At 38.9% G+C, this 16,585-nt stretch overlaps 1 protein-coding gene across 1 annotated transcript; it reads right to left on the minus strand.

Moving 5' to 3' along the window:
* Window positions 1-3,851: 3,851 nt before the first annotated feature.
* Window positions 3,852-9,402, minus strand: LOC117513436 (E3 ubiquitin-protein ligase RBBP6-like). Its single transcript, XM_034173619.1, has 5 exons — window positions 9,350-9,402; window positions 8,791-8,884; window positions 8,401-8,540; window positions 6,638-6,810; window positions 3,852-4,031 (listed from the first exon to the last, which is right to left on the minus strand). The coding sequence occupies exons 1-5, from the start codon at window positions 9,400-9,402 to the stop codon at window positions 3,883-3,885; spliced, it is 609 nt and encodes a 202-aa protein (XP_034029510.1). The 3' UTR covers window positions 3,852-3,882.
* Window positions 9,403-16,585: the final 7,183 nt, after the last annotated feature.

A 16,585-nucleotide genomic window follows, 5' to 3' on the forward strand; every position in this document is an offset into this window, starting at 1 on the left:
GATGAAGAAATCATCATCCAGAATCATCGGCACTGCTGATCTCTCCCAAAAAAGGTCAAATCAAAATGGACTATTATACAGTTATCGGAAGTTTCAGGAACCACAAAGCTGAAACATGACTTACATGAACACAAGTTAACAGGGTTGACCTGTAGTTTGTAAACCTCACTCCCCAACAGCTAAAAGGATTCTCTGGCCACAATACCAGAGCCCGGGGGTTTTAGACTTCTGGTTAGAGAGTCCACCTCCCATGTCTGTTGTGTTTCCTTGCTGTCTCTGCTCCCCCTCCCTTCCTGTTTCTTCCAGGTGTGCCACAGAGCTGATTAGGTCCACCTGTCTGCAATCATCATCACCTGCTTATATTCCCGCCCTCTTCCTACACTCAGACACCAGAAACTCGGTTTTATTTTCCTTGTACATGGCCTCAGTATTCCTTGTGTTCATTCTTTACATTTTTTTTCTGGGTGAACTAACTGTTTTTCTTGTGTTTTTAGTATTCCTATCGGCTCCTGGTCCTGCTCTGGTTTCAGGGATCTTGTCAATTTCTATCTTCTGGTTTGGGGATGGTTACATTTCCTCTGCTCTGGCTGAATTCTTCCTCCTTCAGTGGCAACTATCACAGGGTTGTACATTTCCAAATTCATCTCTGCCATTCTAAAAAAAAATTGTTACTCTTTGTCTGGGTTGCATTTTTGAAACAGTAAAGAATTCACAAACTAGGCACTTCTGTTGACCCGACAGTTCTTCAGAATTGTCCACCATCTTTCCACAAGGACATGGTCAATCTCCTTGGCAACATCACTATTAGAAAACCGTGTCCAGCCGTGTAAGTACATCTGGATGCTGAAACCAGGATTCAGCATTAGATTGTAATGAATTTTCATTAAAGATTGTGACCCGCTTCACTCTGTTGTGTTTCTGACCAATTTCTAAGTTTGTCAGAAAAGTTGAAGAATGTCAGCAAACACAGTATGGTCCTGGACCCACAAGGTACTTTAACAAATGAAACTGAAAATTTGTACTAAAATATTGACCCAACAAGCCGCCTTCTAGTACATTTGAAGCAACGTTCACTTTTTTTTTAACAGAACTTTACAGTTCACTGCTATAGCATAGATCATAACTTTTTTCAGCAGTTCACTCAAAAAATAAAGTGGCAGTGATTACGTTTACATGCAGCCAATAACACTTTCATAACCGGAATATCAGCAATAACCCGGTTGCGCACGGCCATGTAAACACCTGCAAAAACCCGAATACGCTCATATTCCAGTTTTTAAAAATCCGAATGTGACCCCTGGGTTACTCCTTTTCTAACCTGAATATCAGGTCATATAAATGCGCATCGGGATATCCCCATAGAATGGAACATTATTTTGTGTTCTGCGCATGTCCTATCCGCAAGGAATTTTGGTCTTTTGAGTACGGCAACTACTTGTATGCGGCGTGCACAACCCACCGAACACCACAGAAGCAGAGGTCAACAAGCACGGGGAAATCCAGACACGGCAGCACTGCACCACACTTTTGGAGCGAGGAGGAATCTTCATTAGTATCGTGAAAGACATGAATATAATGTCTTTTATTGATGGTAGAAAGTACCAAGATAGCGACATTTACAAGAAGGTGGCCAAAAAGTTATGCGAAGCAGGATTTGCACGAATGCCAGACCAAATCAAGCACCGGTGGAAGATGTGCGTCACTGTTTAAATGGGGATATTCCAAATGATACCAATGACCATGTCTCTCTGTCTACTTAAGCATGTAAACGGGTTATTCCTAATGATTCAGAAACCGGAATATTGACCTTATCCCAAATATTAACAGCATGTAAACATAACCATTGTATCTTCTTGGTAAAACTCCAACTTTCATTCTGGGAAATAAGAATTCTTCACTCTTAAGCAACCGATGTGTGAAAAATGTCGATTATCTGATTGGCTCTTCTTGCAGCATGAACATGGACAATAATCATCTCACTTGTGTACTGTTAAAACAAACTGGTAGATTTTCACATCACTTTTGTAAGGAGCGTCCAGGCAGAGAGACCATGGACACTGGAAGTCTTTTCGCAATTGCCTGCTGATATTGAGACAATAATGAAGCAGTGAAGAGAAGAACTTTATCATCTGGATCAGTGCGAGCTACAGTACAGTCTGTGGAGGTGCAGGACGCCAACATCACCTGGTCCACGGTTCTGTTGACCCAGTATGCAGTGACTAAATCAGAACATCAGCCCGTCCCTCCTGAAGAGATCTGTCTGGTCCAAAGAGAGGATCAGTGTGTTGTGACTGAATTTTTGGTGTCTGGTGACAAACCCTGACGCTACCAGATGCTACCATCATTTCGTGTGCAAACCAGACTGTTATGTGACTGAGGGAGACTTACTCTGGATGATGATGGTTTTCTGCATCACAACACAGCTGAGAGAAATAAACTTGCATTTTGCACCACTAGTTATATGTCATGATGAAGCAGTTTTGAGGATTTTCTTGAAACAAAAGAAGACTTGAAAGTTCAGCTATACTTTGGCAGAAGGCACATGGGAACTGTGAGCCCAAATTTGATCTGTTGGATGAAAATCCTTCTCTGGAGCTGATGCAAAATGCAACCTTGCACTGTGCACAATTTTTCCAGTCGCAGCAACAGAAGCCCAGAACTTCTTCAGGGTTGTCTGGGTGTCTTTCCTCACTCATCTCCAGACAGTTTTTGTGAACTACCTACTTAACACAGAATTACCAGTAAAACGCTTTGTATTTCTGAATGACTGATGGAAATGAAGTTCAGGACACATTCAGTGACTTGGAAAGGTTCTTGTATCCATCCCCACTTGTCTGAAGAAAACTGGCTGCCAAAGTGAAGATTTTCTTTTTTACAATAAAGCATGTGATTACTTATACAATCCATCATTTTAGCTTTGATATTTTTATTTAATTTACATCATGTTGTACAGATGAGTCTTCACTGAGTTTAAAGGTCATTCTTTAAGAATTGTTTATTTTTTTACTGATGTCATTCTAATATCTAAACCCTGGTCAAAGGTCACTGTGGCATTATGTTTAAAAAAGAGAAAAAAATCACTGAGCAGCTGAATGTATTTGAATCAGATGAAAAACAAACACATTTTAATTTATTTCTTAAAATGTATTTGAAAACAACAGTGAAACACATCATAATAAAGTTATAAAAGTACTTTTTATGTACATTTTATTCATATATTATTTATATAAAAACAATTGTAAAAATATAGATTTTTTTTTTTCTTTTTGATGGTTCAGAGATGGTTCGTGGAGGTGTGGCATTTGAAATATCCCGTGCTGTTGATGTAACTGTCCACGAGCTGTGAGGAGACAGAAGGACACAAAGAGAAACGTGTCAGTGCATTTCTATAACGAAGCTGAAACACTGATCAGACACATGAAGCTTCACATGAACAATCAGGTGCGGTAAAAAGCGCTGACAGCCGCTGGTTCCACCACACTACATCTGATCTGCTCAGGTTGCATGAAGGGACTCAGTGTGCACGCTGACAAACTGGAATCTCTGTCAGTGTGACTGAGCAGCTCAATTCAGCAAAGTCCTGCATCTCATTATCATTTATTCAAGATAAATTAAGATCATTAATGTTAAACATCAGATGTTGATGTTTGACTCAAACACATGGACGTATTTTCAGACAAAATTCACACAAATTCAAAGGACATTTTTACTAAACAGCACTTTTAATTCTTGAGAATGTAAACTTCTTTTTGTTTTCACATCATGTGAAATAAAAACATCCCAAATGAGATCAAATCACACTAATACGCGTGCACACAGAGAACAGATGTGACTGTGGGAAATCCAAAGTCTGATTTCAGAGTCAGAATCACATTAAAAGCATCATGTAAACGCAGCCAGAAAGCGCCTGTGGATACATTTAACACTCACCTTTCGCACGCACACGTTGGGCACCACAGCAACGGGAGAGACCGACGTGTGACAGACTGGACACTCCTGCTGCTCCGAATCCAAAAGAACGTCACTGATACCTGCAAAGGAGAAAAAAGAAAGTTCCATCAAAGTGTCTGCAGAAACACACATCAATGTGCTGATTTTCACATCACACATGACGTCAGCAGCTTTTACTGCTCCATTATTTTCATGCAAACTGTTTTTTGTTTGGTGACATTAACAATGACTCAGCAGAAAATGATGATGACATCATATGTTGTGTGTGTGTGTTTGAGCTCCAGTGCTGGAATCAAGACACAAAACCTCACGACCAAAACACAAATAAAGGGGTTAAAAAAAACAAACAGATCACACAGAGACAGAGGTTCATGCAAAAAACAGACAACATTAACATGGTACATTATGAAAGTAATTTCCACAAAGAAAACTTTGTGTTGTTCACTGGAATAACAGCAAAGAAAGTGAAGGAAATCAACTTTCATGAGACAGAGATCGAGGTGCTTGTTTGTGGTCACAGCAGTGAGATGTAGCAGCACTAGGTGGTGACAGTGAGTCCCCCAGCAGATTTTAACCCAACCATCCATTCATGGTGACATGTTGTTTCTTAAAGGTGCGTTTACACATAGGCAAGATGCGTTACGAATGTCATATTTGTGTTATTCTTGGCACATTCCTGACATTCTTAATGTGACTTAACGCATCTGAATATGTTTCTTAATACCACGTGTTGGTGTGTGATATTCGTGATTTTCATGAAGCATGTTTAGCTGTCAAAAAATCTTCCACGAATGTCACGCACCACCATTATTTCGCCTCATGTCATGGAGGTCGCAGCTGAGCGTGCTGACCCGTCTTTAGTGGTGATCCTTAATAGACCATGACAGTATTCTTCTCTGACGTGCGCACAATTAAACCCTGCTGCACTGCATTCAATTTCATTGCTGCAGTATGCTGAAGGAGGACAGTGATGCCGAGTCAGTTAAAAGTCTTGTTCAAATGCTCCTCAGCGTGCCCCTGCAGGTGTTCCACCTGCTGCGTGTGCCTGATGTGTGGGAAAACGAGCGAGACGAGAGCCACGTGAAGCCACACGTGGCTCTCTCCGTCTCCTCCTCCTCTCTGTGCCACTCCATGGCACAGAGCCCAACAAAGCATGCAATCACAAAGTTCTTCTGCTGTGGCTGTTGAGGAAAAACTGGAGTGATCTGAATTGTTCAGCAGCTGATGGATGAATATGGGTGTGTGTGTGTGTGTGTGTGTGTGTGGAGACAATTCGCCTCATTCACAACGTCACAGAACTTAACGATGCGCTGTTAAGCGTGACAGCACGCAACAACGCGGAACATTATTCTTGACCATGGGTAATGTTCCTGATAATTCTCAAGCAACACGTGCCATTAATCGTAATATGTGGTAACAGGTTGCAGCAGTTCTTGAGGACACCTGACGCCTCTGCCCCGAATCATCACATTCGTGATCAGCGGCCAAGAATGTATACTTCATGGCATTCGTGACGTGCCGTGGTTATGTGTAAACGCAGCATAACATAGATATCAGTGCACTTATGGACATACAGTAAGCTGAACAAGCTTTAGCCTGAACAGATTCACCACAAGAACCAGCGTGAAACTGTCCAGTTAACAGAATGAGTCGACAATGATTTATTGTTACAATTCTCCCAGAATCCTCTGTACTCCTGTGATGTCACCATGCTGCTGTCTTAATTCCAAAAAAATCTCTCCTAATGAAATCGGAGCAGCAAAAATAACTTGGGCCCATTTTTTGCTGGATGGAAACTATTTGATTTGGGTCTTGTCGTGACAGGCGGAGATCGAGATGCTTGTTGCTGAGTGGTCTGTTTCTAACGACATCATTACTAATTCTGTCCCAATTGAGGAAATAAAGGACATACGTGGACGAGGTTTCATACTGTGATGATGGCGGTGCTTTTAGTTGCAGTTTCCCCGTTCTACCACGAGATGCTGTGCGTGTACACTGTCAGAGCTGTGTGTATATTTACTCACAACACTAATACAGGTTGGTAAAATCCACACTTTGCATAGAAATGTTAGCATGCATGGTTTACACACAAATCTATGCATACAAACGGTTGATCAGTGAGTCTCCTGGTGATTAACTTCAGATGATACATATGCTGAATTCAAACTTCAATCTTGGCAACTGTGCAGAAATTTGCTTGTAATCAAGGTGAAGTCGCAAATCCTGCAAACTACATGCAGAGTTGGAGACTGATCAGAATAAAATTTATTCCAGCAGGAATCATGTGACCAACATGCAACAGGCAACATGACGTCCACACTTGAATCAAAAGTGAACAAGTGACGATATTTACCAAAACACAAGTGGTGGACTGTTTGTTCAAAATGTCATAAACTTAATGCATTTTATTGTTTATGACCATGAAATGACTTTAAAGTGACTTGAATTTTCTTGAGAATAACATACCTTTTGAAATGTCAAGGTCAAAGGGCCAAAGCCAAAAGGTCATGACCCCATGACATTGTTGGAGACAACACTGATAAGCGCAGACAAAATCAAATCAAATGTTTTGAAACAAACTAATGACCTTGTGGATCCACACAGTGATTGTTTTGGTGTTTGGATTGAAGCCTTGTTGGTGTGTGTGTGTGTGTGTGTGTGTGTGTGTTGTGCTGCACACACTTACATTGGTCACAGAAGCTGTTTCCACAGCACGGAGTGATCACAGCCTCTCGGAGCAGCTCATGACAGATGGGACAACAGACGACCTCAGGTATCGGCTCGTCCTTCTTTTTGGGGGTGGGCGGATCCTGTGGAAGGAACGGGGGCCTCTCCTTCTTCTTACAGCGGTACGCCTCACTGCAGACACACACACACACACACACACACACTCGTCATCAGAGCCACTTTCACAGCATCAAATGATGGTTTTACTGAAGGTGATGATGAACGAACATGTGACATTTGATGTGACGACCTCAACGATTTCTGTCTGTGTGTTTGTGACTTAGACTTAGACTTAGACTTAGACAACTTTATTCATCCCACCAGGGGCAATTGGTTTCGGCAGCCTGCATACCGGCACATTAATCAGAATCAGAGCAGAACTACTGACTGCTGAAAAACATTTGGGCCAAAGATTGTCTCCAAAAAGCAGATAAAGGAGCACATTAAAGCCCCTTGAAGACATTCTGTTGCTGCTTTATGCCCCTTTCACACTGGCGTATTTGTAGAGCTGCGTATTGCGGCGTTGTGTTTCATTTAAGTACGCCTGAAATGCGCGCGTACTCAGCCTTTTTCTGTGTCCTGGATATGCTTGCAGCTGCGTGTGTTCGCTTTTTAATGTGTGCACACAGTCGCATGTACCTTGCCGCTATTTAAACCCAGTTCACTCCTGCCGGCTGTGCAGAACACATCACTGGTCTTGGAAAACAGTGACTGTATCATAAGGTTTTTGCAGCTGAATTACTGCCATGTATGTAGCCAAAGCTGCTATTTTTTGCCTCTGTGAAAGTTCGCTTTGTTTGTTCTCTACTACACGGTGTGGTACAGCTCAGAAACGGAGTCAGTTAACTTTTTTTTTTTGACTTGGTGGATAATTTTCATTGTGTACAGATGTTGCTTAGTCTGGCTGTGGTAAAGGCTGCCGTGAATGAAGCGCTGTGACTCGTTAAACTTTTAAAGCTCCAGTTGCTCCGATCAGGTCCGCTGATTTGATCAGACCTTATCGATCAGGACATCTGATGATCACAGCAACAGCGCTTTTGTTTTAAAGACTCAGCATTTATTCAGGTAGAGAGAGAGACTGCTGTTTCTGGATTTATGAGTTCAGGTTCAATTCCCTGTTCTGAGCACACAGAGGCACTGTGGGCTGTGTGATCCTGTTCTCCAGCTGATTCAGTCTGGATGCATGCACTCAGTTTTTGGATGTGTACAGGAGCGCGGCATTGCACAGACTTGCATGCAGTAATGCTGTGCTGCACAGACCTGCTTAAAACTGCGTATTTTATGTGTCCAGTGCTCTACACCGAAGAAAATTACACGTTTTTCTTCCGTCCTACATGTGTAGCCCTCAACATACTGCTGCGTAGGGAACAAAAGCTCGACATAGAGCTGCTAAAAGTAGGCGCAGAGCTGCTCAACTCGCTCTACGACTACACCAGTGTGAAAGGGGCTTTAAAGTTTAAATCTGTCTGTCCTCAGTGTGAACTGATTCAATCTGCTCCAACCAGTTCAAATCAAACACAAATGAACAAACGTTCACATGAAGGAACATTTAACCGTTTTGAATTATTTCTGAATAAATAATTCATCAATTAACAAAACAGACAGTGATTGTTTTGATGTTGTTTGACAAATTCTTTCAGCTCCAAGAAGTTTTCCATCAAACAGAAGAAACAGTGATTTGCACACACAAACACACATCGTGACTCTTTTGTTGTCACTCACGCATGTATGGCGGAAACCACGAGTTCCCCCGTGATGGTCACCATGGCTCCTTCCACGCTGGGATCATCCACCTCCATCATGAAGGAACGAGGGATGCCTGAGCTCCTCTTCATCCTCTTCAGTGGCTGAAAACTTTCATCCTGCTCCAAGAGAACACAAAGAGGGCGTGGCTTCAATGCTCAGCATGAACGTGTGAAACATCGATCTACGGTGTGTTTATTGGATGAGCCGCTCCACAGCAGCACTTTGGAGCCACTTATCAGAATGACAACAGCATGACAATTACTGTGGAATATTGTTGGAAATTTCTGATTTTTCTCTGATAAACAACTTGCACATTTGGTGGAGTTGAGGATGAATTTGTGTGAGAGACACTGACTCTGTTCTTACCTGATGGGTGGGACAGTCCCTGATGTGGTGACCGCCGTGCCCACAACGAAAACACACGTAGGTGTCTGGAAGATGATGATCGACCAACTGGAAACTATGGAGGTGAAGAAAAGAGCAAAATTGTGTTAATTTTGTCAGACGAGACGAAATATCTTTGTCAACGACCATTTTTTTTTTCATGACAAAGATGAAGTTAACAAGCGTTATTGTTGACGATAAAAGACAAGACTTTTAAATTAAATAAGAACTGAAATGAAAACGACACGACTTGTCAATAATAAATAAATAAATAAATAAATGAATAATAAACATGCTGCAGAGTAAATCAATCCAACACCAATGACAAACAAAGAAATAAGGGTTTACGTTAACACTCATAATGTTAAAATGTCTGATCAGCTGTCTGAGGCTCAGATTAAAGTTGCTGTGTGTTAGTTTACAGTTACAGTGTTAAAGTAACCGATCAGCTCTATGAAGGCTCACATTAAAATTACTGTGTGTTAGTTTACAATTACACTGTTACAGTGTTAAAGTAACCGATCAGCTCTCTGAGGCTCACATTAAAGTTACTGTGGGTAGATGTTTGAACACAGCAGCAAATGCTACATCCATCCAATATGAATTTGTTTTTAACATTATGACTAATATGGAAAATGGACTGCATTTATATAGCGCTTTTCCATCTACATCAGAAGCTCAAAGTGCTTTTACAATGATGCCTCACATTCACCCATTCACACAAACGCACTCAAACACCGGTGTCAGGGTGTTGTCATGCAAGGCGGTCACGACACACCGGGAGCAACAAGCGATTAAGAACCTTACCCAAGGGTCCTTAATGATTTTCCGGTCTGGCTGGCTTTAGATCATCACCTCCCAAATGACATATAACAATATATATGTTGATATATAACAAATTACATTAAATATAAAATAATAATGATGAAATATGAACTGTGCATCATATCTATATTATAAGAGCCAAGTGGCCTCTGTGTGTGTGCGTGTGTACAGCTTTGATCACGGCAAAACCGCGGAGAGCTGACATTTGCCGTTTGGTATACTGATGGATTTTGGGTCAAGGATGATCGCTGCTCTAATTGTATTTGACAGGAAGCCTTGTGGATTTAAAATGAGGGAAGAACACCACAAACCTTCAATAATTCAACAAGTGTGTTTTGTCAGGTCATGATAACATTCAGTATTTCAGATGTGTGAAACACTGTGTTGACTGAAATGGAAATCAGAAATAATCTCATGTGTTTTTGATCAAAAACGCTAAAATGACTCAATTGAAATGAGACTAAATTACATTCAGTTTTCTAACAGAATAAAAACATATGTGAATCATTAAATATGACTAAAACTAAGAACATATGACACGAGACTCAGACTAAATTAAAGTTTAGTCCACCAGGGTGGTGCTGAGATGAAAGGATGAATATACAGGATGTGTGAAAGTGAAAAAGCAGGGACAGAGTTCTGACACACAGCTGTGGATGAAGGACGAGACATGAAATCTTGACAGAAGTAACTCACTGTGCGGAACCGTAGCAGGAATAAGACACAACAGCTTCGAGTTTTTCCTCCTCTGTCATGTCGTCAGTCAGTTTCTGAAAGAGAACACATGAATGTTCACTTCATAACAAACAAATATTCAACTTCTAATTCTAACAAATAAGCAGTGGTGCAGGATAAAAGGTGCGGTGGGACTGGGTTTGGTTCCGTACTGGTTCAAAGGGTCCGAGCGGTTCCAGGATTTTCTCAGCTTCACTGTTTGCACTGAAACAGACAAAAACAAAGAAATAATTTATGACCGGGAGGCTTCATGGTTATTTATCACTGAAACACAAAAATCAAGAAAACTTTCCACATTTTAAAGAGTCGACACTGAACATCAATAAAAGAAACAAACACAGAAAATCCAAATATTAAAACACTCACAGAATGGTCACTGAGAAACACTAAAGTCTCTGCTCAGAGTTCAACAAACTGATCAATATCCTCATATTTAGAATCTGATGGGGAGATTCTTAACAAATTTATAAGAACTGACATGAATTTGCTTCAGTCTCCAGTCACAAGTTCTCCCCACCTCCTTTTGTGTGGACATGGTTATCACTGTGTCTGCAGTTGAACTTTGAAGAAAAAAGACCTGCCAGTGATTGAGGGCATTCTGACCATAAATATGTTCCAGGAATATGATGAGACTGCACAAGAAACGAGCACATCGGTTGACTTTAGCTCTTCGGTTGGGGCACTGCAGTCAGTTCTTGCTAAAGCTGATGTCATACAACTTTATTCTCTTCACATATTTGTTGTTTTATTTAGTTACTGAGTCAGCTAACAGTTAAACGCATCATCCAGTCAATACAATGGCCAACAAACCCAGTTGGCTTAAATACAGGCTGCTTACTTTGATCAAGATCCGACAAAGTTAAATAAATAAAAAGGAAACAACAGCAAATAAATGAATAATATTAGTTACATGTTTCGGCGCTTCCTGCCTGAGGAGGCATGGTCTTTGGCAGAGTTTCTGAAACTCATCATGGAACTTGTGATGATCAGTCGTTTGTGGAGGCTGAAAAAGACAAAGACAGTGTTTCAACATATTTAGGGTTGATATTTGTCAGTGGGTCAGTTCGATGTAAAACATGAACATAACATAATAAGCTCCCCCAGCTATCATCAGCATAAAAGTTAATTCTGTGAAATGATTTCCACAAACACTGACTTAACAGCAGCATCATTAGTTACACAGGTATTTATATAATTTTAAAATTATTGTAATCAATTACAAGCATTGCAATTAATTAATCTAAATTAATTGCATATATCAGAAATTAAAAAAACAGTGAACAAAAATGTTTCTTTATTTATTATTAAAAGCAATTACAGAAATGATCATTTTATCACTTTAATTAAAGTGGTGGTGTGTCTGTGATGAAGGCATTTTCATGCTGCTTAAGAGTTTTTTGTCTTTCAAATATAGCTGTAATCCTGGGCCTTTGTGAATTTCTCCAGTGGTAGAATTTGTCTGACATCTGTCACAGTGTGAATAAAATCTTTGCTAGATGACTTGATTTTACAGAATCAGACAGAGATTTGGTTTGCATCATAAAATAAACAGATTGATTTCTGGGAATCTCTCGAATCACAGAATGAATGTATTTTCAGAAGCAGCTGCCTGGCAACATTGTCCACATGTTAAAAAAAAAACAGTTTGTCACAGACTTTAGCATGTAGATCTACAATAAACTGCTTTAAAAACATTTATTACTTCAACAAAACCATGATCTGGACAAAGTGAAGTCAAGATATTTTGTGTTTTCTGAACTTTAAAGATTAACTGACAAGTGGTGTTAGCTTAAAAAGCAGTTAGCTAAAAATGAATAAATAAAAACATACAAAAATGGTTCTTACCGGAAATAAAGCTTTCTGTTTCTCAGAGAAAAACAATTTCAGACTGAATTTAAGACCAGCTTTCCTTCAACTAACGTCTCCTGCAGCTCCTTGATCCAAACACGATGTGGCGCTGTTGCTATGATACGACGTGATGACGTAAGAGCACTAAACCTTTTTTTTTTTTTTTTTTTAAGAAAGGGACCCGAGGAACCGCAAGCGAGCCAGCACGAGATTGGCAGCCATATTGGTAAGGTAAGTGGGTCATGCTGTGACGCCATACTGTTCAGTTGAAACACACACAAATATACATATATATATATATATATATATATATATATACATATATATATATATATGTATATATATATATATATATATATATATATATATATATATATATATATATATATATATATATATATATATATATATATATATATATATGAAACGAACCTAAAGTCAAATTCATTCATATTTACAAATGTAACTGAGTTCTTTAGTAAAGATTGAAGGCTTTATAAACACACTTTGCAAAATAAAGTCAAACAGATCTCAGATATATCCATTATAATCTGAACTCCATTTGAATGAATGAATGAATGAATGAATGAATGAATGAATGAAAACTGTTTATTTCGAACATTTGATACAACAACAATTACAAGATAGATCAGTAAAGACAACAACAAAAAAGTTCCTACTGTGTACCCAACATGTCCAAAAAGGGGTAGGGTGAAGCATCAGCTTATTTATCCCTACCCCTTCTTCCCCACAACCAGTAATACCCTTTGCCACATACACATAGATTCCTACACACCTAAACCGATATCAATATATATATATACATATATACATATACATATATATATACATACACACATCAACATACATACACATATACATACACATATATACACATATACATATATACACATATATATACACAAACATAAATATACACCTACACATACCTACTTACATACAAAATACTATATATTTACAAGCCGAAGCAAAAAACAAAAACACCCTAACCCTCATTACCCTTCCTCCTCCCTATACCCAGCAAAAACCATATTTTTGTACTGCTGTTTGAACTGGTTCATGCTTGGACATTGCTTGAGCCCCACTCCCAATCTGTTCCACATCCTCACCCCACAGACAGAAATACAGAAACCTTTTAATGTTGTTCGTGCCCACTGATGCTTTAAATTAAATTTCCCCCTCAGACTGTAATCCCCTGATCTGTTAAAAAACATATTTTTAATATTTGCTGGAAGTAAATTGTTTATTGCTTTATACACAATTTGTACTGTTTGAAAATGAACCAAGTCTGTGAATTTTAAGAATTTGGATTGTAAAAATAGTGGATTTGTATGATCTCTATAGCCAGTATTATGAATAATTCTTATAGCTCTTTTCTGCATTACTGATAGTGATTGTGTTGTACCTTTATAAGTATTACCCCATACCTCTGCACAGTACTGTAAATATGGTAAAACCAGTGAGCAGTAAAGAATGCGGAGTGAGTTGTGGTCCAGAATATGTTTTGCTTTGTTTAGAACTGAAATGCTTCTTGACAGTTTACTTTGTATATGTTTTATATGAGTCTTCCAGTTTATCTTATCATCTATTATCACCCCCAGAAACTTATTTTCATGTACCCTTTCAATATCTACCCCCTCGACTTGTAACTGAACCTGTATGTCTGTATTACAATAGCCAAATAACATGTATTTTGTTTTACTTAAGTTTAATGATAATTTGTTTCTGTCAAACCATATTTTCAATTTTCCCATTTCTATACTGATCCTTCTCAGTAACTCCTGCAAATCCCCCCCTGAACAAAAAATGCTTGTGTCATCTGCAAATAATACTAATTTTAATATTTTGGAAACATTGACAATATCATTTATATAAATTAGAAACAGTTTTGGACCCAATACTGACCCCTGTGGGACGCCACAAGCATTGTCCAAGCATGATGATGTATATTCCCCCAACTTCACAAACTGTTTTCTGTTACTTAAGTAGCTTCTCACCCAGTGCAACACCAACCCCCTAATCCCATACTGTTCAAGTTTATTGATTAATATGTCATGATTAATTGTATCAAAAGCCTTTTTAAGGTCTATAAATATTCCAACTGAATGTAATTTGTGGTCTATGGCGTTTGTAATCTCCTCAACTGATTCTATTAATGCAAGTGATGTTGAACTATGTGCTCTGAATCCATATTGACTATCAGTAAGTAATTTATGTTTATTTATGAATTTGTCTAATCTATTATTGAATAACTTTCTAATAATTTGGAAAATTGTGGAAGCAAAGAAACAGGTCTATAATTTGTGAAGTGGTGTCTATCCCCAGTCTTATACAGCGGCACAACCTTAGCTATTTTCATTTGATTGGGAAATTTACCGGTTTGAAATGATAAGTTACAGATGTATGTTAATGGTTCTACAATCCATTCAATGACCTGTTTTACCACCACCATATCAATTTCATTTAAATTGGTAGATGTTTTATATTTACATTTATTCACAATGTCTATTATTTCATTTCCATCCACTGCTGTGAGGAACATTGAACAGGGATTTCTTTCTATGAGATTATTATCCCAATCCTCAGGTTGGGAATCGGGAATTTTTTCTGCCAAGCTTGGTCCAATATTTACAAAAAAATTATTAAAACCGTTGACTACCTCATCCTTATTTTCCTTCTTGACATTATTATCAATGAAATACTGAGGGTAACTCTGTTTTTTATTACCATTTTTGATAATGCTATTTAATATATCCCATATTCCTTTAATATTGTTTTTGTTATTATATAATATGTTACTATAATATTCCTTCCTACATACCCGTATAATATTAGTTAATCTATTTTTGTATTTCTTATATCTATTTTCTGCCTCTTTAGTCTTTAGTTTTATGAATTCTCTATACAGTGTATTTTTCTTATTACATGCATTTCGTAACCCTTTCGTCATCCATGGTCGAGCTTGGATTTTTTGTTTTCTGTAGTCTTGTTTAATTGGACAATTTTTATCATATAATGATGTAAATATTTGTAAAAAAGTTTCATATGCACTATCAACATCACTTTCACTGTATACCTTTTCCCAGTTTTGCTCCTGTAAATCCTTCTTTAGTGTGTTCATGTTTTCCTCTGTCCGCACTCGCCTGTATTTTATTTTCTCCTCTGGCTGATTCCGCCGATGGTTTCTATTATAAACGATGAAAACTGGTAGATGATCACTAATGTCATTGATTAATAATCCACTCACAGTGTTATTCTCAATATCATTGCTGAATATATTATCAATTAAGGTAGCACTATGGGATGTAATTCTGCTTGGCCTGGTGATTTTTGGATATAAACTCATACTGTACATTATACTGATAAATTCATCTGTTATTTTATGCTTATTTGGATTGAGCAGATCAATATTTAAGTCACCACAAATGAACACAGTTTTTTGATTAGTTTTTGAGAACATTTGAGAACAGGCTGCACGAGGCCTCGGGGAAGCGGCTCTAATGACGCAGCGCGCGGCCTCAGTGAATTCACCACGTTGGGCGGGCCTCGGACGTTGTTGCTGTCCAGTCGCGGGGCTAAGTTGCCGGTTGAGGTGGTATTCCCACTGTCCGGGTTGGCAAACACCGGCGTGGCAGATGGCAACTACAAACACCACCTCTGAAAACTCAGGTACAAACTTTTTGCAGCTCGCTCTGACGACACGCAGCTCTGACTGACTGTGACTGACGCAGCCTTAAACAGCATCAACACACCTTGGGGATTGCATCCATAACAATAACAACATCATTCATCAGCTCCTCAAAATAATCCCTTCCATATTTTCTGATAGGACATTAAATTACTGCTCAAAATTTTCATTTACATTATCAAAAGTGCTGAAATAACTTTCACTGATTTTTTCATGACAAAATAGCTGCAGAATGTTCATGTCTGTGAATCGCTTTGAGAAATTAAATATTTGATAATGAAGTAAAGCCAGTGCAATGTACAATGTATTTCACACAATTACATGAAATATTGGGAGTGACATGTTTAGCCGCATGTTCTCCTTGAATTGCTGGCTGTCTGAGTGGTGTCCAAAAAATGAGGTGGGCTTCATTGATAATTGGCAAAGCTTCTGGGGAAAACCTGGTCTTGTTAGGAGAGACGGCATCCATCCCACTTTAGAGGGAGCAGCTCTCATTTCTAGAAATCTGGCCAATTTTTTGGGATCCTCCAAACTGTGACTGTCTAGCGTTGGGACCAGGAGGCAGAGCTGTGGTCTTATACACCTCTCTGCAGCTTCTCTCCCCCTGCCATCCCCCTATTACCCCATCCCCGTAGAGACGGTGCCTGCTCCCAGACCACC

This window comes from Thalassophryne amazonica, chromosome 7 (genome assembly GCF_902500255.1).
Source record: "Thalassophryne amazonica chromosome 7, fThaAma1.1, whole genome shotgun sequence".
Taxonomy (NCBI): Eukaryota; Metazoa; Chordata; class Actinopteri; order Batrachoidiformes; family Batrachoididae; genus Thalassophryne; species Thalassophryne amazonica.

Coding starts and splice junctions, on each gene's coding strand:
- LOC117513436 (XM_034173619.1), bottom strand. CDS start 9,402: ATGGATGTAGCATTTGCTGCTGTGTTCAAACATCTACCCACAGTAACT. Junction 8,885..9,349: donor CTACCCACAGTAACTTTAAT/GTGAGCCTCAGA, acceptor TCACCTCCATAG/TTTCCAGTTGGTCGATCATC. Junction 6,811..8,400: donor GTGGTTTCCGCCATACATGC/GTGAGTGACAAC, acceptor GTGTGTCTGCAG/TGAGGCGTACCGCTGTAAGA.